This window comes from Seriola lalandi, unplaced genomic scaffold, assembly GCF_002814215.2.
Source record: "Seriola lalandi dorsalis isolate HSWRI2012SDOR001 ecotype SW California unplaced genomic scaffold, Sedor1 jcf7180002054672, whole genome shotgun sequence".
Lineage (NCBI taxonomy): Eukaryota > Metazoa > Chordata > Actinopteri > Carangiformes > Carangidae > Seriola > Seriola lalandi.
The window spans coordinates 2,204,692-2,217,527 of record NW_019525225.1 but is presented as its reverse complement, the minus strand read 5'-3'; the positions used below and the strand labels follow the sequence as shown (position 1 = coordinate 2,217,527).

Genomic DNA, 12,836 nt, shown 5'->3' with positions numbered 1-12,836 from the left:
TGCTTTGAGATTTTCCATTTTTACTTACATATGTAAAGTATAATTAACTTGTTTTTTTTTTAGGAAGGATGAAATAACTAATGGTACTTAAGTATGAATTTACGTATGATTTTTTTTTTTGTCTCACAAGACAGACAAAATCATGTGAGCAATTCATGGCACATAAGGCTAATACAACCTGTCTGATCATAAAAGTGTTTTATTGAGAAAGCAGCAGAGCCATCTTTTCAAGGTTATGAAAGCCACTGCACAGTCTCACACTGACACCTGCAGGTTTCAGCCTGTCCTGCAGAAAGATTGCATCTATCCGTCTGTCAAACCCTCATGTTACATGACACCAGCATATCACTGACTCTTAGACAGTGATGCACAGAAGAATTAGTTTCATCTTTACTCATGTCTCATAAGATCATGGCTACTTTTCCACTGATATACATATTTCAGGATTGTTTGTGTGTGTGTGCGCGTGTGTGTGTGTGTGTGTGTGTAAAATCCAGTCCCGAGAAACTGATTCTGGAAAAATGTGCTTTCAAAACCACTTCTTCAAACCAAAACAGGATCCACAATACATATTTTTTCACTGCATAGAAGCTTAGCTGCAGGAATGCTTTAGAACACAGGAACAGAAATATAAATATAAATATAACACAGGAATATTATAGTCTGATAGAAGCACAACATTTAAAAACTTTTCAGTTGCAGTCAAGTGATTTCAGGCCCAAAAATAGCCATTGAGTGCAAATGGAACAAATCTGTCAGACAGAGGAGATTTGAATGACAATGAGTATGAACACACTAATATCATCAGAAAACAGATGACCTCATACTCTTTGGCAGTACAGATAAAATGGCATTGAACGGGGCAGCTGTCTCTCTTCAATCAGACACTGAGTGACACCAATTCCAGCAAAGGGAAGAAATGAGGATACAAATCACACTGATGTTGATGGCTGATGATGACACTGGTAACTTTCAGGGTGACGGAACGGCACGGATCACTGTGCTCTTACCAGTGTGGAAACAGCGGAGGTGTACATTGGAGTGTGTCCCGTAGACATCAACACAGGCTGCAAAACAACAGAAGGGAGAGGGTAATTGTGCGGGGCATGCGGATGGACACAGGGGAAGAACAGTGGGTGCTTTGTTTTTCTTGTTTTGTTTTTTTTTTTTTCTTTAATCATTAGAGGAGATTCTGACAAGTTTATCTCTGACACACACACACACACACACACACACATTTACATCTGGGTTCACAGCAAAGGCCCACCGAAACCAGGTTACCAGACCTGATAAAAGGACCATGTCTTGTATGAAAAGTGATACTGATACTGATACTAAGTACATATTTAATGAAATCTATAACAAGCTCATATTATAGGTTTTACTTATGATAGGTCACTACTCCATATTGAATAATGTTCAATCAGTGATAAAGCTGAAAGTGGCAGCGTATTATATATAAGCATTGCAAATGCTGATTGTATATACATGTATTTTTACAAAATATACCTGCCTTATATATCTAACAGAGATATACTATATTATATAGATTTTTTATATGTAAATTTAAAATACTTAGACCACTAAAACTGTCCTAAAATAATTACATAAATCAGTCACTTTCCTGTATTAATCTGATCACATTGTGCACTGACTGTTGCATATTAGAACACATTTCAAAAAAGAAACAGAAAATACACATCATAAATCATGCTTCAAGAATGGTATTTATTTCTCCCCCACTATTGATAGCTTATTGATGGACTAATGACAAACAGCTCATTCAGAATCGGTTAAGCAGTAAAAAAGAGTGGGATCATTATGCCCGTTAAAGCAGAATGGATCCTGCACAGCTGCTTGAAACAATACACCCTGTGCCTATGAATTTTACAAATAGCAGCAGTGCAGCATTTTCACATGTCAGGAGACACTTTCCTTCCACTGGGAAAGTTTTACATTGCAGCAAAGCACAGCGTTCAAGTATGAATGTTGGGACAGCTGTATTTGTTGACCAAGTAGGAGTACCTGCTCATGCTGATCCTAATATTTACAGATACTATCTGTGCACCTCTCGTGCACTAATACAGACATGGCCTTTTATTAATAGTTCCTCTGAGAACCTGTCAGTGCACCGCTCAATGGCACATCAGCAGTAGTTGTCACAGTAGCAGAGTAGTAGAGTATTACTAAGTTATTTTATCACACTACCCCCACCAAAACTTTACTAGCAAGTGAAGAGATTCAAACAGGCAACATTGTGCTTGCAAGTCAACTTTCTTAACCTTCCTACTGCCAGCAGGGAGTAGGAAGGTCACGAGCAGGGAGAGTGATGCCGGAGGGGGACTGTGTAATGTGAGGAGGGGAAAAAGAAAGTTAGGCATGTGAAAATAAGACAGATGCAGGCCAAGGTATCCACAGAAGTTACATCATGTCACAAAGTAATGAACAGAGTCACAAAAACAAAATGTCAAAACTGAACCACCATGAGTTTATGTCACTGTGTGAGGAAGAAATAGTAGTGCAAGGGGTAACACTAAGTGCAGATAAATCAGCCACCACCACCATCATCGTCATCATCATCATCATCATCATCATCATCATCATCATCATCATCATGGCCATCAGCATCATCATCAAACGTACTCTCATTGTCGCAATCGCAATCATCATCCATGTCAACACCTCTTTATCAAAATCCTCATCAACAACAAAGAGCAAAAAAACAACCGTCATTATCTTCATCATTACCATTATCCTCAGACTTAATCATTTGTTACACTTATGTAATTAGAATTCGTCAGGCATAAAATGTTAATACTTGCATGTCCCTTGTTACCAGCATACAGCAGAATACAGTATGATCATGATCACCGACATGAGGCTGAGGGGGTAAAAAACAAAATGGCTCCAACAGTCTTTGTCCTCAGTAATCCAAGCCTGGGACTGAGTTACTTTTATTTATATATAATTTTATAACTATTCAAAGATGCAGACCATTGACATAAAATGATGCAAACAATTCACTTTGAACTAAGTGAGCCCAGACCTTTATACTTTATACTACAGTGCATTCAGCTCTCCCTGAAGAGAAACACAAGACTTCATAAATAATGGCAGTATTCCAGAAATAGAAATAGGGCCAATCCTGGTTCCCAAAACATTGTGAACAACATCAACATGCTGCCTTTTATGTGATAGGAAAAAATATCCTCCAGATGGAATTTTGCTGCAGTGTAGGTGTCTTGATAACACTGTTATTGTTGCTGTAATTTTAATTTCAGTTGCTTACCCCACCATTACAGTTTTGCATTTCAAGTTTTAATTCGGTGAAAATACTAAGCAGCAGAATTTAATTTTTGCAAATGGAGGAAATCTCCAAAGTCTTTGTTAAGAGACTTCGGGAGGGATGGGACACCCCCCTCTGATGAAGCTCCAATTCAAGATTTAGGCTTCTAAAATTGGTTAACTATGTCCGGAAGGATGATATGAAGGAAATACCTAGTTTTAAATAACACATTCCTTCAGACAAAAATGCCTTTATGGTATACAGTCAACAAGGTAGCAAGGAACCAACCTAACTATAATTGTAAAGACATTAAGATGACTTTTCTATCAAAGACGTTCACGCTTATTTTGGACTGATTCGTTTACAGTTACATGGTCTCAGGAAACCTACATCAAGTACAGTACAGTGCATATTGCATGATGCACCCACACAGTGCAGTAAATAAACATCAATTATTCATCTGTATGGTTTAAGTTTTACATATGGTGATATGTAATTATTTTATCTGCATGCTTTTATTTAATCTAATTTATTTTTAATGTGACCTATTGCTGATGAGATGCCAGTGAGTAAAACAACATAGACTCACGAAAGCATGCAAGAAAAACATGAATAATATTGGTCTATTTAAGTGTAGAAAGTCATGCCATAGAAACACCAGTGACTGATGATGAGCAGTCAGAAATTCACTTTTCAACTTCTCCAGCTTGTATAAAAGCAGCCATCCAGCAAAATGGACTTTGTCCACTGATTTCAATAAAATGCACTAGGAGTCAGAATAATCAACATTCAAGACTCTTAAAGATATCACAGATGTGAAGTACAGCCAGTAAGATGATTTGGCTGTGCAGAGACGTGACATTAACAACATATGGGGGAAACTTGGATCCTGTGCATATTGAGAAATCTTCTACTTTTGATGCCTAATGAAGGTCCTTGACTGAAGTGTTTACCTCCTAGCTACAGATTTTGATGCAGGTGTGCAGACTGCCTACGCTTTTATTATCAACACTGCAGTTCAATGTGAATGTAATATCCTGTTTAGATTTAATAATCTGTTAGATATGTTCCCAGCTATGAGAAGCCCAAACAAAAAGCTCAATATGGGCACCTCAGGCAATGTAAGTACATGTCTATAGTATATATGACAACAGACCTTGACACAGAACTGAAAAAAGGTAGCAGTTGTGGTAATTAAAGGATAGGGCTTGCCAAACAGAATAAGGTTACAAATCAACTAATCAGACTGCGGCTACAAACATAGTACCATTTTTCAAACCTGTGGGCAACGTAGCTTTTAACAAACATCACTCAAACAGGAGTAAGAAGTGTGGATTTGTTGGGGGCTATTTTAATTGCAGATAAACACATATTGTTGCATTAGTATTTAATGCAGCAGGATCATTTATTTGGGATTGACAGTGACTTAAAATAAAGTACAGTGCCCATGATCATGACAATCAAGGGGCATGTCACTCGGTGCAATGCTGTGGCTCATTGGTGTGTTTCTAATATTTTTTGGACAAGAGAGGAGGTCTGGCACAGAGGAATAAGTAAATCAGATCTGGCTACATAGACGATAATTACAGTTGGTAGGATATGAACCATTCATTGTGGTCTTTTCATGGGATTTGCCAATATGAAAAATATAAAATATCACCCACCTTATCTCTTAATGAAATTTATCTGATTTCTTGTTATAGATACTGCCCTTCTTGCTAACAGTTTGTAATAATTATATGTAGAGCCCAAAACATTCTGATATCGATATATTGGCAAATATATCGATATATGTATAAATGATTTATATAAACACAAAAAGATATGTAATAAAAGCAGGATATTTGACAGTTTACCAGGAACTTTACAGTCTAAAAATAAAATGACAACAGTGCACTGAAACGGTAAATTTCACAGAGAATTAAATAAAATAACTATAAAAATAAATAACTATAAATAAAAAACATAAGAACAAATATGTATATAATACACTGTTGCTTATAAAGTTGGAAAAAAAAATATTTTGTCCTTTTTCCATGAAATGATTTTGACAATGTGATTTATTTCATTTCACCTGGGTAATTGGGACACATAATGTAATCATTGCACCTAGTCAAAAGTGATTACTGATGCATTTAAATAGGAATAAACAGAGGACTGTGTCTGAAAACAAAATTATTCCAACTTTATGGGCGACAGTATGTATATGTAGTTAACTTGAATGAAAACAAAGGATCAAATATACATAAAATGCTGCCTATATAACTTGACTTGACCTGAGCATTTCTACTGCATTATTGCTTCTTAATAAAAGTATTCATATCAGCGCATATCGGAGAATATATGTGCCGATACCTATATATCTGTGAATGGCCAATATCAAACGATTTAATTGGCCGACTGATAAATCGGTCGGGCTCTAATTATTTGGCATAAAAAAATGTGAAAAGTATGTGAACTTTCATATATACTGACAGAGTAACCAGTCAGAATTTCTGATACCACGAGCCTCTGAGAAATGACTGAATCATTCAGGTAATGGATCTGAAGCACTGGAGGGCACACATCACATTTAAAATTTTCTCTGAAACAGACTGAAATTACCTCTTAATGGTGTATTTTAGGGAAAGGAGTAAGTCTCCCTTCACATCACCATAGTAAATGGTGCACCCATCATCTCTGAATAATTACTGATCCCCTGGTATCTGCTGGATAACAAACTCCACTGGGACAAAGGGAATTAATCAAACCAGCAAGAAAGGTCAGAGAGGGATAGCACATTGTCTAAGCAGTTTTATGTTCTTACACTGTTTCATCTGTATCATGTTGTGTGAGTAACAAACTGCATTATTATTTACATTCCAATGCAAGACACTTATAGTATATGTAATTTTTTAGATCCCCCCAACTGCTACAGTACATCACCCTTAAAATATCCCAGAAAAACTCATCTAACACTTGCATCAAAGCAGGACTGACATCTGCCACCTTTCTGTTGTCACACTCCTCTGGCTGCAGCAGCTGCTGGATTGACACTTTGACTTGACAAAGCAGCTAAAAGTCAGTCAAACAGTCAGTCAGAGACATGTGGACACTGACAGACAAAACAACTACAACCAAATTATGACTGGGGCTTGTTTCTCTGTGCGTTGTTGGTTATTGTGTATGGAACTTTCCCCATTAACTGAACTCACTCACATTACATTAAAGAAATATAAAAATAGTTTAATGTAAACCAGATCACGAGTGATCTTTTGAGTGGTTTGGATTACTTCCATACATTCACTTTTTATTAAATGGCACATTACTGAAGGCTGTATTAGGTTGAATTAATGCTCTGTCCTATACAGTATGTATGTATAATGTTCCTAAAAAAAGCAGTAAGTAACCTTTACTTGAAGTGTTTTGCTCAAGCTGTAGTTTGTTTATCTCCTGTTTAAAAGCAGATGACCAATGAGAACGGGCTCTCCAATGCCACCACCACCAAGTTTTCAATTTGGCAGTGCTCCTAAAACCAGCACCCTCTCAGTACCAGCAAGGAAAAATCTCCATGGCCACCATAGCTCATGCTGAACAGGCTCTGTATGTTTTAAATAGTAGCTGTAAAGCACTATAACTCAGCCTCTCCTCTGTACTCATTAAAAGAGAACATTTTAATGGACATATCTGCTCCCCAGGGACTTCACTTTACTCCCATGTCGGAAATAGAGAAACACTTCCCCCTCAAAGCAAATAAATACAGGAACTCTTAAGTCTTAATAGCCAGTGATGCTGTTAAATAACGTGTGGGCATATGAGATGGATCGTTATTAAATGAGCATCATAGCTTACACCTGCTTGCATTTGTAGCTACAGTATGTAATCGTTACTGCACTCCAAGCAGAGTGATTGTGCTCATGTTCCTACTGATGTCAGCTGTATCTTTTGACTGCGTGACCAGTAGCTCGTATGTTGTCTGTGTCGATGCCTCCTTCTTTCTAATGGAGCTCTCATAGAGATTAAATTTTGCATTTGTAAGACACTTATCTAAGGTAAATACTGTAAAGAAGCAGTTTAGTTTTTGTGTTTGGAGCTGCTACAACTGTATGTTGTGCCCACAAAGTTCTGGATTACTCTTTATACTTAAAAATGTAATTGTTTGTTTCCGGTGTCAAAAGCTTCTTTCAGTGAATGAAAAATGGTTAGTCTCATTTAACTGCAAGATAAATCATATTAATTTCTTTCTAAACTTACTAAACTTATTTCTTTATTTGCAGCTACATGTGCCAGTCAGGCTGTCTGGTGTTATAATTTTCATTCACAAAACTAATCATGGGAGATTTAATTTCAAAGGTTAAATTGTAATAGATACTAATATTACACATTGACATCTGTTAGGATAAACTGATCTCTGACCATATCCTTAATGTTTCAGCTGATCATATTACTCAGCCCTGAATATATCTTGTATCCACTTTGATTTTCATGCTATTAAGCTCTAATATCAAATTACCCACTATCCATGTTCATACAGGTGTAAGGTTGATCTGATATGTAAAGATATCAAGGGCCAGATTTCCTCATAAATATATTATTTTCCAATTAAAGTATGTATGTTGAAGAATTATCTGGATTTCAAAACAGACATCCATCTTAAGTGAAAAGTTATAATGGATAAATTATTGTGTTAATTGAAGCTTGTGTATGATTCAAGCTTAGAGTATGTTATGCCTCTGAATCAAGAAAAACTCGTCACTTTGACTGTAAATCTGTTTGGTGATTGAACTGGGGATATTCAGACTTCTTGTTTTTTTCAGTAGCACTGTAAGTAATTAGGGATATAATTCTAACGTCTTATTTCACTTAATTTTGAAAGTTATCACCATTATTCCAATAATCTATACAAATACCCACTTCTGCAGCTATATTTACGCTACAGCGCGGCTCATATGACCATTGTCATAATTTATGTATGTATTATGCTGACAGCTGAGTGTATTGTGCTGTTGTATTAGTGTTAGGTATTGATCAGCAGTTTACATAAATATGTGTGTGTGGGGGGGTGTGTGTGTCATACCTTGACAGGAGAGATATGTGTGTGTGGTGTGTAGCCATGTATGGCCTCCATGGCAGCAAGGTTCTTATCACTCATATGAAGCATCTCGGCACTTTTCCCAGGAGCCAGATGTGCTGGACTGTGCTCCAAGGGGGGCGTCTCCTCATCCTGGTACCTGTACTTCTACAGACACACACACAGACACAGACAAGGCTATTAGTCCCATCGGGTCTCATTTATAAGAAGCAGATGTCAGTGTATTTTATTAAAAGCAGAGAACAGTCATTGTGTTGATAATGTTTAGATCACAAACAGAATCCACTGCCTCATTATTGTACCCTCTCATTGATGTCTCATCTCCCATACTGACACAATGACAAATTCACCAAGCACACAGAGCAGTATTTCCATCACTGATGAATCCTCAGCCAAATGTGGACAATCTATATGCATATCTGGTATATCACATAACATGTGTGACGCCTACAAGTGCAAAGTGAAGGCATGATAGAAACAGAGCCTCAAAATATTGCCATTGTGCATTCAGCGAAGTGATCGTCCTCCACAACCACATGGAGCAACTAGAGCCATGACTCATAGCAGCTCTACAGTAGCAGATCATGCAGCTTCTTCCTAGTAACCTTACTCCCCTACCGATATCCCACACCTGGGCAGCCTGCCCGCAGCCCACTGTGTCAGCCACACATGGTAGGTTTCATTCTAGGCGTGATGACACAAAATCTGTACACAGCATTTTCCATCACAAACACATCAGAAGGTGGGCAGCATCACAGTGGAGATCTGCCACACTGTCCTGTGGGTTAGCGCTTGTATTTTTGCTACAAATCTGTACTCCCCTAAAGCCCCTCAGGCTCACAATATGCCCTGCTGCACTGCAGATGTGAAGCAGTCCATTCTGAAAACGGAGAAATTCGGTGGGATCATCTGAATTTTGGCTGATTGCCGGATGGCCAGCCCTGCCACTCTCGCCTCTCTCTTTTTTCTTTTTGGAGGCAGACGGAGAGGGAGGTGCATCACTGAGCCCTGTCTCAGACAGGCTGCCTAGCAACCAGAGCAGAGCAGAGATTGCAGTGCCACAGTTGGGGCTGCCAGCGTCGGTCCTGGATCACATTACACTGAGACAGCAAGAAAGAGAAGGAGTGAAATAGAGATGAAGATAGAGGAGAAAGTCAGGGGGATGGGTAAAAATGAAAAAGTGAGAGTCAATAAAGGGAAGCAGAGAACAGAAGCATGGGGGTGAACCAGAGAGAATAGTTGTTGATAGCAGTGAACTGAACAACTGCTGGTTAGTTATTATTTCTATATCAGTAAACTCTACAAAGTAAGATTTTTATTAAATAACAGCATGCATTAGCCTAATCTGGGAAAGATTAGTAAATAACATGAATCACAGCTCAAAGTAGCCTGAGCTTTTCGTTCTCTACTACCTCCCCCTTTCCTGCATGACCAACATTCATGCTGCCATGTTGCCTTCTGTCCTGCTGGAGGGGGATGTGACCGTCACTGCTTAAGATATGTTACAGTGTCATTTTGGAGAGGGCTTTAGGTACATTACTTTATACTAGTACATTGTATGTTTGTTGCCCAATATAACACAATGGGCAAAACCTTAACGTTCAAAAATACTGACTTGGTACATTCGCTCTTGACTAAAAAGCTTCTTTTTCATCTGTTCATCTGTGATATCAGGAGCTGAATTATGAAAAATGCAAATACTATTGATAAATGTGGTGTTAAAGGAGCTTTTTTCAAACATTTCTCACTGAGAGCTGAATTCTGGCCAGTCAGTAAAGGGACGCTGAACTCCTGGGTATCATCAAAGTTCATTACAGTTTTCCAGCTGGTCTAACCAATGTGGAGGAATATATAGTGAGCTCATCTGTAAAATGAAAAACACTTTTGGACGCTACTCGGGTCATTTTCTCTGCCCTTTCAGCATGAGCGCAATGCATGATGGTATATATTGCTTGGTTAGTGACCATCAGTTGTACACTACTTTTCATGATGCATTGTGGGGATACTATGATTCCACTATTTAGGGTATAATTTTTCCCACTATACATTAGGACAGCACTACAAAATGGCAAACTCACTATATAGTGGACTACATAGGGAGCAGCGAGCGATTTCGGACACAGCAGTGATGTTTCAGATGCCTCTGATTCATTGTATAGTTGTTCGGAGCAGCCACACTCGACACTCTTGAAAATCTGGCCATCATAGAGAGGTGAAAATGTGATATTGTTTAAATGTAGGGATAACGGACCCGTGTGTCAAGGGAATTCTGTGACTTTCCAAAACCGGCTACAAACTACTACTCTTAATGCCGTGATTGGCCAGATGTGATTGAGGTTTTGCTCTTTTTCTTTTAAACTATTTCTGTCACTTTTGATGTGAACAGCAGAGTATAACACTACGAATGCTGTCAAGGAGAGACATGTGAAAATGTTGCTGTTATACCCATGTTTAAGTGGTATTGCATCTCCCCACTCTCTGTGATGGCTGGCTTTTCACTCCGCCTTTAAGTGTTACCGTTTGGAAAAACTATAAACACTTGTGATTTCAGACATGATGGTGGAACGACACATTGTACAAATCAGTTCTGTTTGAGCATAGCTCTGCCCGTAGCCGTTACCTTTCTGATGACAAGTACAACAGGAGTTATATTTTTCCTGTCAATACGTTTTTACGCAAGTTCATACCTGCAACATTTTCACTAGTATAGGGATAATGCCAAACAAACAGAAATTGCTTTGTTACACAGTAATGTTGCACCACAGGTAAAAAGTGAGAAAATCATGTCAGAATTCATATTTTAAAAAACATTAAAATGTAACTCTAGAAAGGATGAATTTACACTGACTAAAAAAATGTGCATAACACAGGTCTGGGTAATAGAAGGGTCTGTAATCCCTCATTTACAACTGTGCACTTCATTTTGGTGATATTATATAATCCGTTTAGCATCTATACAACTACTGCATAGAACTGTACTCCATTTACACATTTTTTCACAAGTGCCTTTTTTGATACTGTTTAATATTGTTTTTTCAGGCTGAACGCTATGTAAAAAAAATCATATTGCGATTATTTTTGTCAGATATTGCGATTGTGATATGAATTTCAGTTGGAATGATCCTGTTCCCTTACGTCTGGAGAATATGATTTGTAGGCTGGGGATCTCTGTAGCACCACAACGTTTATGGTGCTAACAAAGTGACACTTCTTACCTTTATCAAAAAATTGCAGCTGCTTTAATTTGGTTACTGCACTTGGCCATATTGCGATTTTGATTATATTTGGATTATTTGTGCAGCCCTAGTTTTATGTTATCTGGTTAGAGACAATAATTATGCCTCTCTGCCTGAAAACTAGTCTCATTCACTTTTTGTATGATTTTAAGCTGTACAGCTAAACATATTAACTGTTATCATACCCTTTAATCTGTTTCAGTAAGGTCCTATGAAACCCAATGGTATTACATTATTGCATTAAAAGGCCTTAAAAGTATTAAGGCTGTTAGCAAGATTATTTTCTTTACAGTGTAATGAGACATTAAAATTCAAGACATTATTTTTTTTAATGCAACCTCTGCCTGGCTGGAATGCGTCAATAACTTGGCAGTATTTTTGAATAGAAGGGCAAAAAAAAGAGAGAAAGAAATTTCCATTCTTAGGTTGTAATACATCGTATACACTCCCATGTCCACAATTACATTAACACGGGCTGGATAAATACATGCAAAACTCGCACAATATGATATCATGTCATCAATATGATATGTTTTAATAAACATCATTGGCCAACAGTCCAATTGGAAATTTGTTTTCCTGAGGTCCTTATCTCACAAGCAGGGGGGTTTATAACAGGCTAGAGTAATTAAAATCTGCTTGTAACTGTACAAACAGCCTCCCAAATTACATCTGCAAAAAATACCTCCGGGTTTCCCAGGCCTTTAGTGTATCAGTATATCATGGAAAGCTACTGGTACATCTTTAAGGAATTACTCTGTTGTAAAGGTCAATGGAAGGAGTCTCCACAGTTCTACTGTTATTTCTTTACTGTATTAAGAACGACACACTGTGGGGCTGAATAAGCTGTTCCTTTAATGGTTAAATGAGTTAACTTAATGTAGAGCAAATGTCAAATACTATCTACCATCATCTCAGTTTGTAATTCAAGGACCAAGCTTGAGCTTTTAAATTACTGTGCATTAGGTAATGGAACGAAAGCTAACCTCACCTCTCAGGCATATAATTTCAGAGATACTTCGACTGCAAATGCACTTGACGTGCAAGGTGTTACATGAACCTTGAGAAGCTCTTCATGTGTAAATTAAAGGTGGCAAATCCCCACTGCATCTTCACAGAATTTAAGCTTTTTCAAGTTCACCTATTTGCATTTTCTTTAATGAATCCTTTTTTTTTTTTTTTTTCTATATTTGGATTAATTTTAACATTTCCTGCTCAGTTGAACTGGGGGGGGGGGGGGGGG

General features: G+C 37.7%; 1 protein-coding gene across 2 annotated transcripts in view; it reads right to left on the bottom strand.

Annotated features, from left to right (window-relative positions):
* The window catches only part of dlg4a (discs, large homolog 4a (Drosophila)), a 73,802-nt gene that overhangs the window by 24,023 nt on the left and 36,943 nt on the right, over positions 1–12,836 (bottom strand). For both annotated transcript variants that reach the window (XM_023421533.2, XM_023421531.2), the window contains exons 2-3: positions 8,343–8,504; positions 1,011–1,067 (exon numbers count right to left, since the gene is read on the bottom strand). In XM_023421533.2, coding sequence (XP_023277301.1) covers positions 1,011–1,067; positions 8,343–8,504 — 219 coding nt within the window. The remainder of the gene's footprint in view (positions 1–1,010; positions 1,068–8,342; positions 8,505–12,836) is intronic.